At 39.2% G+C, this 21,971-nt stretch overlaps 1 protein-coding gene across 1 annotated transcript in view; it reads right to left on the reverse strand.

Annotated features, from left to right (window-relative positions):
• Nucleotides 1-21,971, reverse strand: part of LOC126480793 (zinc transporter 5-like) — a 258,821-nt gene that overhangs the window by 3,866 nt on the left and 232,984 nt on the right. The window contains exon 11 of the mRNA XM_050104106.1: nucleotides 10,967-11,061. Within this exon, the coding sequence (XP_049960063.1) occupies nucleotides 10,967-11,061 (95 nt within the window). The remainder of the gene's footprint in view (nucleotides 1-10,966; nucleotides 11,062-21,971) is intronic.

A 21,971-nucleotide genomic window follows, 5' to 3' on the forward strand; every position in this document is an offset into this window, starting at 1 on the left:
CATTATCCTACACACACTACACACGTATGTGCAAGAAGTTGAGAATTTAGCCTTGACGGAAAGCGTATTGGGGTAGCCAAAGCAGTTAAGACAAACACTCAAGTACAGTGGATTCCCAGCACAAATTTTCCCTTATTGCCAATGGATTATTTCAATGCCCAATTGTGGCTGACATCTGAGTAACTGTTCTGTCATTTATACATATGGCCACTGAATCAAAAATGATATCTATTCTTTCAGACATGTCTGTGTCTCTCTTACATCCAGGAAGGAATACTTGGGTTTAATTCTCCACCAATGATGAGCTTGGGCTGGACGGGGCAGGGGAAATAATCAATGCTGTCATGCACAGGCACCATCCCAAAATTTACCTAAATCAATTTACAGAACCCACAGAAAACATAATTATGATGATCAGACTCTTGTTCCTCTGAAATGTGATTTCACTGCCTTAACTATTGTGGCATGCTACTCATTGTGTGCGTGTGTGTGTGTGTGTGTGTGTGTGTGTGTGTGTGTGTGTGTGTGGATGGATGGGTGTGGCAAGGTGAGAGGCAGGGGGGATTCTCTAGGCACAGAGGCTAGGATAATATTGAGAAACCAGAACATTGCTGGTTTTTGGACAAATCCTTCCTCACAGCTAATAGAATATACACTGAAGAGCCAAAGAAACTGGCGCACCTGCCTGATACTGTTTAGGGCCTCTGCAAGCACACAGAACTGCCACAACGCGACATTGCATGGACTCGACTAATTTCTGTAGTAGTGCTGTAGTTTATTGACACCATGAATCCTGCAGGGCTGCCCCCTAAATCTGTAAGAGTACGAGGGCATGAAGATCTCTTCTGAATAGCACGTTGCAAGGCATCACAGATATGCTCAACAATGTTCATGTCTGGGGAGTTTGGTGGCCAGTGGAACTGTTTATATTCAGAAGAGTGTCCTGGAGCCACACTGTAGCAATTCTGGACATGTGGGGTGTCGCATTGTCCTGATGGAATTGTCCAAAGGACATGAATCGATGCAGGTGGCCAGACAGGATGCTTACTTACATGTCACTTGTCAGAGCTCTATCTGGACGTATCATTGGTCCCATATCACTCCAACGACACATGCCCCACACTATTACAGAGCCTTCACCAGCTTGAAAAGTCCCCTGCTGACATGCAGAGTCCATGGATTCATGAGGTTGTCTCCATACCTGTACACATCCATCAACTTGATACAATTTGAAATGAAACCAAGCAACATGTCTCCAGTCATCAACAGTCCAATGTCAATGGTAACAGGCCCAGGCAAGGCATAAAGCTTTGTGTCATGCGCACGAGTGGGCCTTTGGCTGCTAAAGTCCATATTGACAGTGTTTTGTTGTATGGTTCGCATGCTGACACTTGTTGACAACCCAGCATTGAAATCTGCAGCAATATGCAGAAGGGTTGCACTTTTGTCACATTGAATGATTCTCTTCAGTCGTCATTGATCCTTTTCTTGCAGGACCTTTTTCTGGCCATAGCAATGTTGGAGATTTGATGTTTTATTGCATTCCTGATATTCATGGCACACTTTTGAAATGGTCATACAGAAAAATCCCCACTTCATCGCTACCTCGGAGATGCAGTGTCCCATTGCTTGTCCACTGACTATAACACCACATTCAAACACACTTAAATCTTGATAACCTGCCATTGTAGCAGCAGTAACAGATCTAAAAACTGTGCCAGACACTTGTTGTCTTATGTAGGCATTGCCGACCGCAGAGCCATGTTCTGCCTGTTTACATATCTCTGTATTTGAATATGCATACCTGTACCAGTTTCTTTGGCACTTCAGTGTACATAATCGTGGACAACTACAACGTCCTGGCTGACTACACTGTGCCAGCACTTGATGTTGGCTGGGTTGGGGAAAGGTGACTATCACTGGAAGGATGTGGCAGCAGGCACACAGGATAGGAATAAGGCACAGATGAGCTTTTTCTGGCTCCAAGCAAAGGGAGTTGTATGTGGCACACAGTGATGTGAAGAAGTGGATTGGGTGTGAAAACAGAACAGAGGAATATGGAGACTATAGAGAGGAGGGTGTGGGTGCAGGATTTGTGAAGTTCAGGTCACAGGTCAGGATTGGAGATGGGTGTGAGGCAGGAACTAGCAGAGACAGAGGAGGGATTATGGGATTGGAGGATGAGTTGTCAGATCTATTCCAATCCACATAGCTCAAATAGGCTGGTGTTGTGGGAGCAGGAACCAGACAATACATATTGTGAAGCAGCCTTTGAAGTTGAACATGTCACGCTCAGCAGTATCTTTTGCCTCTTGGCCACAGGCTGGCAGTAGCCACTCATTCAGAGGACAGATAGTTGTCCACCTAAAGTTAAAGCTTCCTTGTATGACCCTGTCCGTAACAGCTCTTGCACATGGATCTTCCACAGGGATATGACCTATGTTTCAAGGACTTGGTAGTAGATTTGGTGTAAGGATGGAAAGGGCATTTCATAAACTGAGTAGATGGTGGAATATCAATTTCAGAGGGGTGGAAAGGATTGTGAATACAATGTTCCACTTTTCTGAGCACACTGAAAAACAATTGAATTCCAGTGAAGGATACCATCACATTATTCCTATCTGGGTGGTACTGGATGTTGAGGGGAGGCAGTGCTCCTTTGCAGTTGGTTCACTGGGATCATACAATGATGTAGGGGAAATCTGTCTGCATGTTAGATCTGGGAGGTATTAACTGTATGTGAAAGGCATAGTAAGAGCTTTATCATTCTGGGCAAGTGACTTCTCAGATGCAGCATCCATGGGTGGCCAACTGTTTGGGAAAGAGGTTTTAGTGTGCAGGAAATGGAAGCTATAGTAATGCAAGTGCCATTGATGGTTAGTGGACTTGACGCTGGCAGAAGTTTGTATGGAGTCACTGGAAAGGCAGAGGGCTGGGCTGTGGCTGTGGATGACAAGGTGAAGTATATGGGAGAGAAGTTGCTGAGGCTGTAGAGAAATGAGAATAGAGTGTCTTGGCCCTCGGTACATATCATGAAGATATCACAATGAACCTGAACCTATCAAGCGGTTTGGAATTTTCAGTGTCTAGGAAGATATACTCCATATCGCCTATAAATAGGTTCACATAGACTGCCATTTAGGTACCTAGGGCTGTGGCGTGAATTTTTTATTTTAATCTTTCCTTAAAAGGAGAAGTAGTAATGCTTAGGGATGTAGTTTGTTAAGTGTATGAGGAATGATGTGGTAGATGGACATGGACATGACAGATGTTAGTATAGAGAGATGAGGCATCAACATTGATGAGCAGAGACCCAAACGATAATGTATTCTTGTGTCTGTTCCAATACCATAACAATAACATTTATGGAATATCCCATTGCTGCTTGAAGGAATATGGACCTATTAAAACTGAAATACATGAATACTGTGTATTTCAGGAGTTAGTTTTTTTTTTTTTTTTTTTTATTGTAACAATATTTTCATATTGAAATGTTATGACCAACTCTCCTACACTGGTAATGCTCACATGTCAGCTCTGAATGAATACCATTTGAAAGTAAAGCAGTGATTTTACAGCCATACACTTTGCAGTTGTTGATGAATCATTCACTGGTGACAACTGAAATTTCACTGTATGTATAGCCTTTTACAGCCATTGTCACTGTCAGTAATTTTTTTAAGGGTATGTGACTCATTGTCAAAATATAAAATTCTCCGAAGTTTTGGTCACTGTTGCAAATGGCTGTAACATCAGAGAATTTTACGTATTGGCAATGCAGTCACATACGCTGAAAGATTTACTTACTTACTCAATAAGCAAAACATCCTGAGGAAGGCCATTTGCAGTGGTAACTGAAATGTTGGAGAAGTTTAGATATTGACAATGCTGTCAGATATCCTGAAAATTTTTATTGAGACTGAAATTTCATTAATATCCGTTTAGATTGTGGTTTGTGAGTTGAGATACTATAATTACAAAACATTATTTTATATGGTATATGACATGAGTCTAAGTGCTAGTCTGCAATTAAGAGATTAGTACAGGAGAGGAAATTGGGACTGACTGCATCAAACAGTTCAGAAAACTGATGGGTGGAAAAAAGGATCATCATAGTTTACAATTGGAAGGTTTAAAAATAATCAATACCAAACAGTGTGAAAGATTATTTGTAACTGCTGTAGATATTTTGGGAATTCTGGAATTAACAAATGCATCTCCACAGTTTCATTTGGTTTAATTTTAATGCAAATTTAGCTTTATTTCATCACTACACCTCATTTGCAGATAATACTGCATTTAATTTCAGTGAACTGGTGGCATATCTCGCTTTACAGTCATTGTTTATCTTGTTGCTACCAGAAAAACAATCAACTGTTTAATATCAGAAATTAGTACTGTACTCATTCAACAGTAAAGATTACAACATTAAATATTGTCTGTTCTGTTAACAAATTTGGTTGCTTCAATAAATTTTAAATTTGTTTTTTTGTATTAAAAACTTCAGATGAAGACTTTGTGCAATATTTCCTACATATCCATCTTTATCTGTTTTCTTTCTCTCTCCTTCCTCTCTGAAAGGCAATTTGTAGAAGCTGGATATTTAACTTTTTTTGTGTGTGCTGATGTCAATAATCATTGTTAATACTCATTTGAAGTTTGGATTTTGAACTTACACTAGTATGATAGATAGTCAGACATGCAGAATTCTTGAGAGGATTCAGGAGGAGAAATCTTATTTAGCTTCTGCCCCATGTCAAGCTAATTCCATCAAACCAAATTTTACTAAAAATATTTAATACAATCTTTTTTGCTTTACATTCTATACCAAATGGTATAGGGCCCTATTATCGAAACTGAAGAGCACATACATGAAGATGAGATGGGAGATATGATGCTGCATGAAAAATTTGACAGAGCACTGGAAGTCCTACGTCGAAACAAGGCCCCTTGAGTAGACAACATTCCATTAGGACTACTGATAGCCTTGGGAGAGCTAGCCATGACAAATTCTTCCTTCTGGTGAGCAAGATGTATGAGACAAACGCAATACCCTCAGACTTCAAGAAGAATATAATAATTCCAATTCCAAAGAAAGCAGGTACTGACTGGTGTGAAAATTACTGAACTATCAGTTTAATAAGTCACGACTGCAAAATACTAACACAAATTCTTTATAGAAGAATGGAAAAACTGGTAGAAGCTGACTTTGGGGAAAATCAGTTTGGATTCCATAGAAATGTAGGAACAAGTGAGGCAATACTGAGCCTACAACTTTTCACAGAAGATAGGACGAGGAAAGGTAAACCTATGTTTCTAGCATTTGTAGACTTAGAGACAGCTTTTGACAATGTTGACTGGAATATTCCCTTCCAAATTCTGAAAGTAGCAGGGGTGAAATACAGGGAGCGAAAGGCTATTTACAATTTGTACAGAAACCAGATGGCAGTTATAAGAGTTGAGGGGCATGAAAGGGAAGCAGTGGTTGAAAAGAGATCGAGACAAAGTTGTAGCGTGTCCCCAATGTTATTCAATCTATATACAGAGCAAGCAGTAAAGGAAACAAAAGAAAAAATTGGGATAGGAATTTAAGTCCGGGGAGAAGAAACAAAAACTCTGAGGTTTGCTGATGACATTGTAATTCTGTCAGAGACAGCAAAGGACTTGGAAGGGCAGTTGAATGGAATCGACAGTGTCTTGAAACGAGGATACAAAATGAACATCAGCAAAAGCAAAACAAGGATAATGGACTGTAGTTGAATTAAATCAGGGGACGCTGAGGGAATTAGATTAGGAAATGAAACACTTAAAGTAGTAGATGAGATTTGCTATTTGAGCAGCAAAATACCTGATGATGGTCAAAGTAGAGTGGATATAAAAGGTAGACTGGCAATGGGAAGAAAAGCATTTCTAAAGAAGAGAAATCTGTTAACACTGAATGTAGAATTAAGTGTAAGGAAGTCTTTTTTGCAAGTATTTTTATGTAGTGTAGCCATGTATGGAAGTGAAACATAGATGATAAACAGTTTAGACAAGAATAGAATAGAAGCTTTCTAAATGTCGTGCTACAGAAGAGTGCTAAAGATTAGATGGGTAGATAATGTAACTAATGAGGAAGTACTGAATAGAACTAGGGAGAAAAGAAATTTTTGGCACAACCTGACTAGAAGAAGGGATCCATTGGTAGGACTCTTTCTGAGACATCAAGGGATCACCAATTTAATACTGGAGGGAAGCATAGGGGTTGGGAGGTAAAAATCGTACAGGGAGACCAAGAGATGAATACACTAAGCAGATTCAGAAGGATGTAGGTTGCAGTAGTTACTCGGAAGTGAAGAGGCTTGCACAGGATAGACTAGCATGGAGAGCTGCATCAAACCAGTCTTCGGACTGAAGACCACAAGAACACCAAATGGAGTCTGGTTCCAAATTGTATCACAAGATGCAAAAAATGTACATCCAGTATCCCATAAAAAGAAGAATCTGTTGTTTGTCTCCTGATTTTTGCATGTGAAATCTCACAGTCCTTCCGATCCTGAAATTTTGTACCCTACTTGCAGATGCATTATACAGGATAAATGTAACATGCCATGTGGTAGCATATACCACCAGTGGAAGATAACATCATTGCAGATGATAGCAGATCAGTGACTGGTGCATGGTTCCCACATTTTCATAAGCGATGTGCAGTGATAACTGAATTAATCATCCCTAACCATTATCTTCTCCAGAGTCCCTTAATAGACTTTCAGATTTTGTCATTGTGATACAAGAGTCTGCATAGTTCTCCACTGATATTTAGCATGTAAGTATGCATATTAATGCCATTTTGTCTATTGTTATATGATGTTAATCATTTCACGACTTGAGAGATTGCTTTCTAAGCTAACCAGTGGGTTCGGCGGATCAAGCTAATAATCTGGTATAATATACAGATGTTAGCCTTAATCATGTGTTCTACATCTACCTAATTACTGTGCAATTCACACTTAAATGCCTAACAGAGGGTTCCTCAAACCACCTACAGACTATTTCTCTACCGTTCCACTCTCTAACAACATGTGGGAAAAATGTACACTGAAATCTTCATGTACAAACTCTGATTTCCCCTTATTTTATTACAATGATTATTTTTCCCTATGTAGACTGGCAGCCGTAAAAGTGTTTTTGCATTCAGAGGAGAAAGTTGGTGATTGAAATTTCATGAAAAGATCTTGTTGCAACAAAAAATGCCTTTGTTTTAATGATTGCCACCCAAACTCACTTATTAAATGTGTGATATTCTCCCTTATTACATGATAGCACAAAACAAGCCACCCTTCTTTGGATTTTTTTGATGTGCTCTGTCAATTCTATCTGGTAAGAATCCCAAATTGGACAGCAATACTCTACCAGAGGACAGACAAGCATAGTGTAAGCAGTCTTTTTAGTGGAACTGTTCCATCTTTTACGGTAAGTGTTCTATCAATAAAATGCCATCTTTGGTTTGCCTCCCCCATAACATTATCTATGTGATAGTTCCAAAATAAGTTGTTCGTAATTGTAATTTCTAATTTTTCAGTTGAACTGCTAGCCTTTAAGTTTGTGTGATTTATTGTGTAATCAAAATTTAAAGGATTCCTAGGTATTTAGTTGAATTGATAGCCTTTGAGTTTCTGTAATTCAAATTTAAAGCATTTACCTTATTCAGAGTCAATTGCCACTTTTTGCACCATACAGATATCATGTCTAAGTCATTTTGCAATTGGTTTTGATCTTCTGATGATTTTACCAGATAGTAAATGACAGTGTCACCTGCAGACAATCTAAGAGGGCTGCTCAGATTGTCTCCTAAATCATTTATACAGGTTAGAGACAGCAGAGGACTGGTAACATTTCCTTGCGAAACACCACATATCACTTCTGTTTTTTTCAATGAATACATACTGTGACTTTTCTCAGAGGAAATCATGAATCCAGCTGCACAACTGAAATGATGCTCTATACACACGCAATTTTATTGGAGGTCTCTTGTGAGGAATGGTATTAAAAGCCTTCTAGAAATCAAGAAATATGGACTCAATTTGACATTCCTTGTTGATAGCAAATAAAGAGCTATTGCATTTCATGAGAAAGATACTTTTTGAATCTGTGCTGACTATGTGCAACAGACCATTATCTCAAGGTGTTTCAAAATGTCTGGGCACCGTATGTGTTGCAAAATCCTACTGCAACTTGATGTAAGTGATACAGTTATGTAATTCATCAGATTACTTATATTGCCTTTCTTGAGAGCTGGTCTGGCTCGTGCAACTTCCCAGTCTTCAGGCCAAGATCTTCTGTCAAGCAAGCAGTTATATAGATATACTAAGTATGGTGCTATCTGCTTACTTTGAAAGGAACATAACTGGTATACTATCTGGACCAGAAGACTTGCCTTTACCAAGTGATTTAAGCTGCTTCACTAATCTGAAGACATTTACTTCTTACTCATGTGGGCATCATAAATCTTTGTCAGCATACAATGGACAGCCTAGGCAGTGCCTGGAGTGTGCAGTTTACCCGTGACATTCTGTGGTGTTACCAAAACAGTGTTATTTCATATGTTGTGCTCTCACAAGTCTATCAACAGTTTTGGCATGGATAGCTTTGACCTTTTGGGGTTGTCAATTCACAGTAAGTTGTTACAAATTGATGTGAGTTTCTGGCCAATATTAATGCATAACATGACAAGTACAGTTCTCTGTTCCATGGTAGTTTACGCAGGGCCCAAGGGTTCAAGGCCCATGTGGTACTGAAAGATACTCCCAAGTTTTTTTATGCTTGTCCTGTCCCTTCTGCATTATGGGACTACGTTGCCACAGAGTTTCAGGACAGTGACATTATCAAACCAGTGTCGGCCAATCTGCTCGGGAGATTCTGCCACCCCCTTCCCCTTTTTGTTTACAGATTCAGCATGCAGCAACCCCACTGTCATATTTGCAGATGTCGCCTCTAGCAGCATGTTTGTCTCCACAGGGGAGACACCTGTGGGTGTCGACCTGGTGCCGCCACCAGTGCTGCAGTCATGCTGTGTCCAACTCTATGTCCCACAGTTGGTCAGGTGGTGGTGGCTGGTATAATTTCATGTGATGCTTCATTTTGGCCCATACATTTTTCAATGGGGTTCAAGTCTGGCACTTGATCAGGCTAGTCGATCACATCAGTGGCAGCCTATTGTGAAAACCAACGCTGAACGATTCAACTGCTAAGCAAACCAGTGTGTGGTCTTGCTGGAATTGGCTCACTCCACTGGGGTAGTGCATCCTCATTACTGGCACCATAGTATGTTTCATGATGCGTACACACTGACCTATGGCATGATGACTATAAATTTAATGAAGTATCCCTGCCCCATCACTGTTCATCATACACCTGTCTGTGGTGCAGTGTGTTATCTTGTTCAGTATCTCTCAGCTACATTTGTGCTATACTTGCAACACATCAACAAACAGTATAATGTAAAGAGAATATGGTATTGAGGGGATGCAAAGCCAAATTAATTTAGTGTAATTCCAGAGTATTTAATCACTGCCACGCACCCACCACGTAACTATACAGATTTATCCTTATTGAATTATTTTAAATCAAAGAGGAGCAAACTTTTCCAAATATGTAAGGGGCAACAGCCCCCTGAAAAATAGATATTTTGATTGGGCGGGGTTTAAACTGAAATCACACATTATCAAAACACTGTATATGGGCCTTACACACTACAAACTGGCAACCCTTCTCACAGCAATAGTGTACCAGTGGCCAAGCCTCAAAGATGTTACATCAGGAGACAGCAAGCTGCCCAAGCCAACAGACCACCAGAGGTCACTAGCCCCACAGACCTGTTTGCCTCCATATCAATATGATCGCATATAGTTCCTCTAGTAACTGTGTGAAGCCTGGGTAAATAGGACAGTGAAAAGCTGCTCTGAGGCATCTTCTGCCGAGCTCTGGGCCGGATGCCGGGTGTGTCCACAGCTCTTCAATCAGAATCTTGATCAGGACCTTTGCTACATATGACGCCATGCCACACCAGCTGCCATGGACTGAGGGAGCTGCCAGTGTCAGCCTTGACCATCACTAGGACTTGGCCTCTGCATCGGAGACAACCAGGAACATCAACCTTCACAGCATTATTTTGTTCTACTTTCAGGTGAATATTAACATTGAATGTTTCATCATTATGGCCTTCAGCCCAAGTTTGGACTTGGGAAAAATCGGTGCTAATCATGAACTTTCTCAAACTATTGTACTGATAAACTTTTCTCCAAAGGAGGAGTATTTTGGTTTATGTACTTCCCAATAAAACTGCTCTACATAGTTTTCCTGGTCTGTGTTCTCACTGCAGCTCAACTGGCAGAAGACTTAGCACAAATAGCGCTTCTAATCTTTCTATTAATGAAATCAGATAACAAACAGTATCATGTCCACATTCCATTTGCTGTAACTCTGGTAGAGGACTCATAAAAAAAAAATCTTCTTTGCCTTCATTAATAAGCTACAAGCTGAAACTTTCCCATGATGAATGACATTCAATGTAATTTTATGTTTCAAATAGTAGGTGCCATGTTGCATCTATGAACAGCTAGAAACATATCCAGGCAGATTTTATTTACTCAAGTAATTGCAATGCATATGAGTTAAGCAGGAACACCAGGGAGGGTCTACTAGCATGTACTTCTCTCCATCTACAATTTAACTCCTACAAGAACTTCATTTTGTGAGTGAAGACTTTTTAAAAATGAAACTACAGTCTTCACTCTCTGTAAGATCTCACATAAAAAAGAAAAGAATTTCCTAAATTACGTGAATTGCTAATTTAGAGGTTATTAAAACTAAATTTCGTATGAAGCAATCATCAGCACTGAACTGAAAAACCACAGTTTAGACAGAGGGGCTTAAAATAATCTTAAAGATAAAACATTCAATCAAAAAATCTTGAATATTTACTTGCCTTCCATGTTAGCATTATGTGAATGACTGTGGAAACCTGCTGCATGACTATGTTTGTGACCATGCTGATGATCATGAGAATGTGAAGATCCATGTCTGTGAGAAGTTTTAAATGTGTTGTAACAAATAAAAATAAAACTTTAACTCTAAACTAAAATTAAAGAGTGGCGGAAGAAAGTATTAGCCCTCAGTTTAGTGAGGATTAGTCTGATTTTAGTGAGGATTAGTCTGATCACACTATACACTGAGGTGACAAAAGTCATGGGACATGTCCCGATATGATGTTGGATCTCCTTTTGCCAGGTGTAGTGTATTAACTTGACATGGCGTGGCATCAATAAGTTGGAAGTCTCCTGCAGAAATACTGAGCCATGCTGCCTCTACAGCTGTCCACAGTTGCGAAAGTGTTGCCTGTGCAGGACTTTATGCACAAACTGACCTGTTGATTATGTCCCATTAATGTTCGGTGGGATTCATATTAGACAATCTGGGTGGCTAAATCATTAGGTCAAATTGTCCAGAATGTTCTTCAAACTAACTGTGAACAACTGTGGCCCAGTAACAACTCCATCCTTGTTTGTGAACATGAAGTTCATGAATGGCTGCAAATGGTCTCCAAATAGCTGAACATAACCATTTCCAGTCAATGATCAGTTAAGCTGGACCAGAGTATTGAGATCATTCCATGTAAACACAGCTCACACCACAGTGGAGCCACACCAGCTTGCACAGTGCCTTGTTGACAACGTGGGTCCGTAGGATCCTGGAGTCTGCACGACACTGAAACCCTGCCATCAGCTTTTACCAACTGAAGCCATGAATCATCTGACCATGCCATGGTTTTCCAGTCATCTAGGGTCCAACTGATATGGTCACAAGCTCAGGATAGGTGCTGCAGGTCATGCCATGTTGTCAGCAAAGGCACTTATGTTGGTTGCCTGCTGCCATAGCTAATTAACACCAAATTTCCTGCACTGTCCTCATGGATATGTCTGTCGCATGTCCCACATTGATTTCTGTGGTTATTTCATGCAGTGTTGCTTGTCTGTTAGCACTGACTACTACACACAAACGCCTCTGCTCTCGGTTCTTAAGTTAAGGCCATTGGCCACTGCATTGTCCATGGTGAGAGGTAATGCCAAAATTTGGTATTCTAGGTGCACTCTTGACACTTTGGATATCAGACTACTGAATTCCCAAATGATTTCTGAAATGGAATGTTCTTTGTGTCTAACTCCAAATACCATTCTGTTAACTCCTGTCGTGTAGCCATAATCATGATGGATACTTTTTCACGTGAATCACCTGAGTACCAATAACATTTCCGCCAACACACTGCCCTTTTATACCTTGTGTACATAATACTACTGCCATTTGCATATGTGTGTATCACTATCCCACACCTTTTGTCACCTCAATGTAAGCTGTGTTTTCAAGTGAAGTACATGCTGGGAACAAGTTTTTGAATATGTATAGCTACAGAGAGCTGTCTGCTGTATCATTTGTTCAATCTTACCGTATTCAGGCTCTTGTCATAATTTAATCAGACATAACTATAACATGTAGCAACTCAAAATGTGCTCTTGTGGTTTAGCACTTTCTTCCACTGACCCCTTTAATTTCTCTACAAAGACATAGATAAAAATCACCAAAAACAAAACACATAAGCATTATTCTCCAAGTCTTCAAACACTTTAACTAATAATTATTTCAAGTAATGTATTTTTTTTTACATTTTTATCACTCATATAACTTAAGCAAATTAAAATAATTACACAGTGTGAGAGAAACAAGTATGAATGCAAGTGAATGTTGAGATGTTTATATCAATCACTAATTGTTTTTGATTAAAGACTGGTTTTTTGCACTGTACCACTCACTAAATATTTGTAAGGTGCATCTAAAATACACATCCTTGTTTCCTGCTTGGTATTAAAATGAAATAAACAATAAAGCAGCATCATTAAGAAAGATATTGTGAAACTCACATTCAGTATAACAAGAGACGGTGTACATCATCGCTACAGATTACTGAAGCAAATTAGTCATTACTTAACGGTATCACAAAAAACTTACTTACCTCCAGACTACTTTTGTAAAAAGAAATATCAACTATCATGACTTCACTTTTCATAACAATATTCTTTGACATCACTGGCAGAACCACCACAGAAGCAGTAAAACAGTGACATTGTACACCAAACCCAAGGCTACTACTGTACAGTATTTGAACAAACATGGGTACTAACCAGCTGTCCACTTACATGAGTGGCCCCACAGTACTATGGCCAAGTGCAGTTTTCACCAGTCAGTGTCAAAGCATGGCACCTATATTCTGGATCCCCCCCCCCACACACACGCACAAACATAACAACATTCATAAGCAAATATATATTCCCATGACACACAACAGTGTAAATTACTTTTGCATATTCATTTTCCAAACACTCAAATTGTGTTCCACAGATCCATCTCCACCCATGTCATGTATTTATTTTTCTATTTCCACCTCTTTTTTTTTTATGTGGCCAGCTATGGACTGCATAAAACTTATGACTTATGGTGTTTGTTTTTCTTCCTTTCTTCCCAGTACTTCTTCATTTTCTCTCCAACTGCTCTCTCCACATCTCTCCACACTCTCTTGGGTCGAGGTTTTGGCTCATCTTCTTCATAGTTTGCGTTTTCTATCAGTAGCCTGAAGTGATTCATGTGGTGTATTATTTCTTCTGTAACACCTATTTTGTTGGCATCTTTCTTTACTGCTTCTATCCATCCTACAGCTCTTTTCAGCTTACTAACGTAATTACAAATTTTCTTTATAATCTGTGTTTCTTCCAGTCTTTTTAAATGTCCATAACATTTTAGCCACTGCTTCCTCATTGTATCTGTGATCTTTTCTGTATTTTTGTATAAATCTTCATTTATCCTTTTAATCCAACTTTTTTCATTGTTTTTCTCAGGACCTAGAATTTTTCTTAGTATTTTATCTAAGCCCAAGTTGAAGAGAATTGGGGACAGTCCATCTCCTTGTCGAATTCCTGTTTTTATTTTGAATGGTTCAGAAATTTTGCCTTGAAACTTAAGAATCTTGATGTTGTATTTGTAAGAATTTGTTCAACAAGTCGTCTTGTGTTTTCGCCTATCCCTGATTCATAAAGTATCTGGAATAGTGTTTGTCTAGAGTCGTATGCCTTCTTGAAGTCTACAAAAGTAACTACTGTATTTTTACTTTGTATAGCTCTCACTCTCAAAATTGTTTTTAAATTAAGAATCTGTTCGGCACATGATCTACCTTTTCTAAATCCTGCTTGATAATCTCCTGTATTAGGTCCTGCTTGTTCCTCTATTCTATTTAAAAGTGCTTTAGACAGTATTTTGTATGTTACTGGTAACAAAAATATACCCCTGTAGTTGTTGGTGTCTGTTTTATCTCCTTTTCTATGGAGAAGATGGATCAGTGCTTGTTTCCTGTCACTAGTTATGATTCCTATTGTATATTTGTGAATTTTCTGCCAGGTGGATAAGCCCCCTAGTTTCCACATTTCTGCTACTATCCCATACTCTCCTGGTGCTTTTTTTTTTCTTCAATGCTTTGATAATAATTTCTTCTACTGTAGATGGTTCTGGTGGTGAATTTTTCATGTTGTGGTTTTTGAAATTGTAATCTGTCATTGGGCTCTTCACAATTTTATACATTTTCAAAATATTCAGCTAAAATTTGGCAGTTCTCTTTATTGCTTAAAACCATTTTTCCATTTTTATCTTTAAAATGTAAACTTGGCGACTGGAATCCTGTTAAAACTTCTTTGAAAGTGTTATAGAAGTCTCTAGTGTTGTTCCTTTTGAAGTCTGAATCCATTTCTTCTAATCTGTCTTTGTCATATTTTCTTTTCATTGATCTGATGATTTTTGCTGTCTTTTTCCTTTCTTTTTTAAAATCTTCCCAGTATTCATGTATCTTATTACTGTTCCATTTTTTCCATGCCTTTAGTCAATTGTCTATTGCTTCATCGCACAGGCTCGTGTCTTGGTATTCTTCGTGGTTGTCCCATTTCCTTAACTGACTCTAGCATTGTTTCTTTAATTTCTTCCCAATCATCCATTTTTCTTGTGTTTAGTATATCACAGAATCTGTCCTGATTTTGCATGAGAAATTTAGTGTTTACTGTTGGAAATATTCTTGGTTTTGATTTAAGTTTGTTTGGTTGGAACATGGTCTTTAGTTCAGTTAGATTATGGTATGAATCTATGTTTAGGCCCTTCCTCACTCTGACATCCAAGAATTCCCTGTAGTTCAAGTTGTTATTGCCACATGGTCCAACTGATATTCGCCTTGATTTGGATTAGGTGATCGCCCTTTTTTTTCTTTCTTGCAAGATTCCTGAAAAATGTCGACATTAGCTTTAGGTTAAATTGTTTACAAAAATCTATGAGTCTTTCCCCGTTTCTGTTGGTTCTTTCATTTGCTGGATAATCTCCAACTATTGATTTAAATTTTATTTCTTTGCCAGCTTGTGCATTAAAGTCGCCCACTAAAATTTTGATATGCTCTTTTGGTAATTTGGATGTTTCGTGTTCTAGCATTTCCCAAAAATCTTCCACTTTGTCAACATTTGTTCTGTTATGTTGGTTGATAAATGCATGTGCATTTATAATGGTGTAATGTTTATTGCCTGTCTTGAATATCAGATATGAAATTAGTTCTAAAATTAGTTATTGATTCCGTAAGTTGCTGTTTGACCATAAATGCTGTCCCTAATATAGTCGTATTATGGGAATTTTTAATGGCTGATTTTCATTTGTAGATCCTGTATCCACCTGACTCAAATGCATTTTCATCCAGGTACCTTGTTTCATGAAGTGCTAATATAAGTACCGGTATGTTGCGTTGATGGAGAGTGTCCATTAGGTGTTTTAGTTTTCCAACTTTCATAATTGTGTTGATGTTTAGAGTTCCCAGTAGGTGTTTTTTCTTGGGTCTTATCTTTGAAGAAGTACTAGAAAGCTCTGACTCTTCCTTACATGATGTTCTACGCTCTACAGAATTCAAAGGCCTAGTTGCACTGCCATGAATAGCGATGGAAGATTGGTTACTTCCTGGAGTAGTTTTCCTTTTGAAATTTACCATGATGTCTTAGGTTAAAGTTTAGTTTGGGGAAAGGTAGTTGAACTATTCCACGATAAAAATTCAAGCATTTAGCTTAGAATTATAAGTGCGGCCACCACTAACAGTGGGACAGATGCCTTTTGTAGCTGCCCACTGTGGGAACAGACGCTACAGTCTTGTGCTTTTGCACAAAAGCCTGTCTCTTCCACCAGTTCTGCCATTCTGATGATCTTCATCATCACCTTCACTGCCATTGAGGTCTTCACCGTTTCCCTGGCAAGGGACCCTCACAAGGCACTATCACCTGGGCCAGGTGAACCAAGGTTTGTTAACGAGGTGTAACTCCTCACCCTCCTCCACCTCAATTTTATATGTTTATTCTTCTTTTATCTCTTTTCCTTTCAGCACACATCACTCAGTTTCATATTCTGTATCATATGTATCACTTTCTGTAATAATTTATATTCCTTTCCCTATAGCGACTTCCCATCCTGCAAGGATCCCTACTCCATCTACCTACGTAAGTTCAGAATATCACCTCTATTCCTAGCTAAACTGACGCCCACATACTGTTTTTTGTCCAAACCATGAAATCTCCTCTCCACCTTCCCAATGGCCTAACCATAAAAATTCCCTTCTCTGGATATTACCCCTCCTTTCATCGTGACTTCCAAATCTTTGAATTCTATCAATCCCCATCCCTCACAACCACAATGCTAGAGGAACACATCACCATGGCAGAGGGATCTGTGAACCACCTTGCTCCCTCTGCAAAATGCTGTTACTATAGAACTCCAGTTAAGTACACCCCATCTCCCAAACTGAAACCTTTCCAATTTACTGGCATCCTACTTTCCCTCTGAGCACTGCTGTCATTCAATACCTGTCCTCCCCTAGTGAACTGCGATCAACCAACAAAACTCAGCTGTCAACATATGTTTCAAAAACCTCAATGCCAAAGGAGTTTCAGTCCTCTCCAAAGGCCTCATCTTTAACCCCACATCAAAAAACACTAATTCTGGGCTTGCCAAAGATCTACACTCCTCTTCTTGATACTTTAAAATGAACACACTTTTTGCTACTAACCCCTTTGGCCAAAAACCAACATGGAACATTGCCTCTCCCATCTCATACCTCACTAAACTGCGACTTTCCCCATTCCCAAATAACCTCCCACTCCAATGACAGGACTTCCTTACCTCCAACTCTACTTTTCTCCTAATAACACTAACTCTTCATTGAACAGAATGGCTCTCCAAAACCTCAAGACAGACCCCAAATTGATCACCCTCCCTACAGACTTCACCACTGTCATGATAAATTGCAGTGATTATTCAATTTATGTATCTAATAATTATTTGACTCTTCCACAGTGATCCATCCTAGACGTCTAGCACAACCACAAGCCCATGCTCAAATTTATTTATTCCTCATACCAGCTACTCCACATAAACAAAGCTTCTTCCAGCCACAAACCTCACCATCCTTGAAGTCCCACTGTAGCTGCTTCATGTGCTCCAATAGAAAGGACCTCGACTCAGGTTGATCATCACTTCCAAACCATTAGCCACAACCTAGGAGCCCCTATCAAAGACACAACTCACTTCCTTCACTGTCTCTCAACCACGTCAACATCATTACCACCTGGATCACTACTTGTCAATGTTGACACTATGTCTCTATAAAGCAACATCCCAATGTCTCTAGCCTTGTTACAGTCAAACACTACCTCTCTCAATGTTCTACTGACTCCAAACCCACAACATCACACCTTACACACCTGGTAAACGGATAACTAGGTCTTCTCTGAGGGGAGGATTTAAAAACAAATCCATGGCATGACCATGAGTGTCCACACGGCACCCTCCTACACCAACACAGTCATTTAGAAGAAAGAACAGAAGCCATATCAAACCCCCTTGCTTGGTTCAGGTTTGTGGATGACATCTTTACAATCTGGATCCAGGGCATAGGTACTCTACCTTCATTTCTCCACAGCTTCAACACTGTCTCTTATATGTAAATCTCCTAGTTCTCATCAGCCCAAGCTGCTGCCTTCCTAGATAGTGACCTCCATCTCTCTAATGGTTCTAACAAATCTCTGTCTATATCAAGCCCACTAACGATCAACAATACATCTATTTTGATTACTGACACCCCTTCCAAATTGAAAAGTCTCTTCCATAGAATCTGACCTTGCTGTCGACCCAAATGAAAAGCCAATGACAACCTGTGGCAGGAGCAGAGTTGGCTACCAAGTAATAGAACATGTTGCTGAGCTCAACATGCTCAATTTCAATGGCTACTGCATGAGCTATTCCATCTGGATCCCACTCTCACAATACCAGCTTCTCTAAGTTATGTTGCTCTCTCTACAGGTTCCCCCTCCTCTGTTCTGTCTCCCCCGTCATTGTGTGCCACATGTAACCTCCCCTGCCAGCAGCAGAGCAAGTTCACAAAAACTGCATTCCTATTCTCTTCACTTGATGCATCTACCTTTCAGCCATCAGTCACCTTTCCCCTCTAACCCCTTTCCCACTTTGTGTCTCCTTTCTCCCATAGACCACTTCTCCTGATACAAACGTCCTCACTCTAAAAATAGTACAATGAGGTCAGCAGGATGATGTAGTCAGCAGGCATGCAGGTGTGTGTGTGTGTTTTTTTGTTTGATTTGAGAGAGAGATAGAGATAGAGAGAGAGAGAGAGAGATGTGTCTATTGCCCAATCAATACCTCAACTATGTGGTAGGTTGGTTACACTTAACTTTTTCCATTAAGTATATTCCACCAAGAACTTTTCATTAGCATAAATATTAAGAGTAGGTATTGTGCAGGGAAGGAAAAGTTGCACTATCTTATACCAATGTTTATACATGAGGTACTTGTATGGAGAGGGGGTAAGAACCCAACAAGACAAATTTTGTGACAAACATGAAAGTTATTGACTCTTCAGATCAATAACAGGCTAGCCGTAAAATTTTTTGTTTCACGTATTACTCGAACCAGATATTGACCATGATGAAACACAAGGTAAGTTTTCTAATGCACTTATAAGAAAGTTAATATGAAGTGAAAGGTTGGCAAAGGAAATGAACTATGATCTCTTGAAAGCATTTGTCTTTAAGATTGAGGACTGGTTCATATTAGATTGTCTACCTGTGTGCAGCATGACTGTGCTCAGTGTCGATACTCATATAGTGGCTTGTGCTCTTATTCTTGTGAAAATATTTAGTGTTACTATCATCGGCAACATCACTTTTTTATTATTTATTTATCTTCACTCTTTGCTGGCCATAATTTTAGAACTGTAGCTTTGTATTGTCTGCAGTGCAACAATCACATATTGCAATCTATTGTTGCGACAGTTTGGTCACAGCTTTTCACTTAGTGTCTGACTCCCTGGGTTAGTACATTCATTCATAATATTAAATAGATATGCATAACAAGAAATGGATACAGACTTTGCTTGTTATATGTGGACATGAGGGAAACTGGCCACTATTCATGAACAGCTACAAGCTGCTGATGCCACTGAAGACTCTGACATTAGGCAGATGATGGAGCCTCTTGAGAAAAAACACAGCAGGTAGCAAAGGAAGGTTCAATTCTGCCTTTCTGGAACCCAAACTGATCTTCCAAAAGGGGGGGATGCTTCTACCAATTTTCCTATTCTTCTGCATATGATTCATGTCAGTATTTTACAGGCATGATTTATTAAATGATGGTTCAATAATATTCACACCATTTAATACCTGACCTCTTTCAAATTGGAATTATTACATTCTTCTTGGTGTGGGGATATTTTGCCTGTATTGTTTATCTTGTGCACCAGGTGGATTAGTCTCATCATGATCTGCTCTCCTAAGCATCTCAATAAGTCTGAAGCAATGTTGTCTACTCCAGGGGCCTTGTTTTGATTGATCTTTCAGTGATCTGTCAAATTCCTTGTACTCCTCTCACAGCATCATCTTTCCCATCTAATTTTCATCTACTTCCTCTTTCCTTTCTGTAGTATTGTGTACATTTTGCCTGTATAGCCTTTCCATATACTTCCACTTTTCAACCTCCACTTCTTTGCTCAATACTGACTTCCTGTCTGCATTCTTAATATTAATACAGGTGCTTCTCTTTTCTCCAGAGGTTTTCTTTAATTTTCCTATAGGCGGCACCTATCTTTCCCACAGTGATCTATATTTCTACAGTTTTGTATTTCTCCTCCAGCCATTCCAGTTTTTTAAGTTCTGCACTTCCAGTCAATATCAATTTTTAGATGTCTATTTTCTTTGGTTTGTTTCATTTGTGACATTTTTATATTTTCCCCTTTCATCTCTTAGAATCAATATCTCAAACAATGGAAAATCCAGGATGGAATGTAACAATACTAGAGAAGGAAAGTTGCTATTCACCATATAGCGGAGATGCTGAGTCGTGATAGGCACAACAAAAAGATTCACACAATTATAGCTTTCAGCCATTAAGGCCTTTGTCGGCAGTAGACACACATATATACACACGAACACACACTCATACAAACACAACTTGCACACACATCTGCAATCTCATTGTGGTTTCAGTTCCCTGAGACTGTAGACATGTGTGCAAGTTGCGTTTGTGAGAGTGTGTGTGTGTATGTGTGCCTACTGCTGACAAAGGCCTTAATGGTCAACAGCTATAATTGTGTGAATCTTTTTGTTGTGCCTATCGCGACTCAGCATCTCCACTATATGGTGAGTAGCAACTTTCCTTCTCTAGAATCAATTACTCTTGTGTTATCCAAGGATTATACTGGGCTTGGACTTTTTCCCTATTTGATCCTCTGCTGCCTTAACTATTTCACCTCTGGAGGCTACTCATTCATCTTGTACCATATTCTCTTCCCCCACTTCAGTCAACTGCTGCCTCATGTTCTGTTTGAAACTCTCATCACATTTGATTATTTCAATTTCTCCACATCCCATCTCCTTAATTTTATACTTTTCTTCAGTTTTAACTGAAGTTCATATCCCATAATGTATGCTCAGAGTACACATATGCCTCTGGTAATGTTTTGGGGTTTAGAGTCTGTTTACAAAATCTCTATTTTACCCCATTATGGAACCTGTCTGAAAGCTTCCACTGTCACCTGGTCTATGTCACACATACAACCTTCTTTCATGATGTGTGTGCCAAGTGTTACCAATGATAAAATTTTGCTTTTCTTCCTTTTTCTCGACTACCAAATTCCAGTTTCACATTACAATCAAATTTTTGTCTCACTTAATAAACTGAATAATTTCATTTGACTCTTCATACATTCTTTCAATTTTGTCATTATTTGCAGAGCCACTACGCATATAACATTGTACTACTTTAGTGTGTGTAAATTGTTTCATATATCTTGGCTACAATAATGTGGTCACAGTACTGTTCATAATAATGAAAATGTCCTTTTTTTTTTTTAAGTGGACAGTGGGGGGGGGGGGGGGGGGGGGGGGGGGGAGGGAAGGAAGAAAGGGTTAGGTTTTCACATCCCATTGATGATGATGTCATTAGAGATAGTGCATTTGCCTTAAGCCATTTCCAGGAATTTGGATAGGGATTTGAACTGACAACCTCCCTAGTGTGATTAATAATTGTGCCACCTTGCACAGTAATAGTGCTTAGATTGAAAACTTATTCCTTGAGTTCTGGGATGCATTCAGTACCACTGTACTACTGAACACAGTTACTCTGTGGGGGGGGAAAAAAAAAAAAGGCTTATGAAATATTGGACCAGCTCTGTGATTGGATTGACAACTTCCTAGGAGATAGAACAATATATGTGGTTCTCAACTGGGTGAAGTTATTAAGTGTAAAGGTAAAGTTAGGAATACCTCATGGAAGTGTTGTATGCTATTTACTATTCACTATATACCAAGTGT

The sequence above is a fragment of the Schistocerca serialis genome, chromosome 5, assembly GCF_023864345.2.
Source record: "Schistocerca serialis cubense isolate TAMUIC-IGC-003099 chromosome 5, iqSchSeri2.2, whole genome shotgun sequence".
Taxonomy (NCBI): Eukaryota; Metazoa; Arthropoda; class Insecta; order Orthoptera; family Acrididae; genus Schistocerca; species Schistocerca serialis.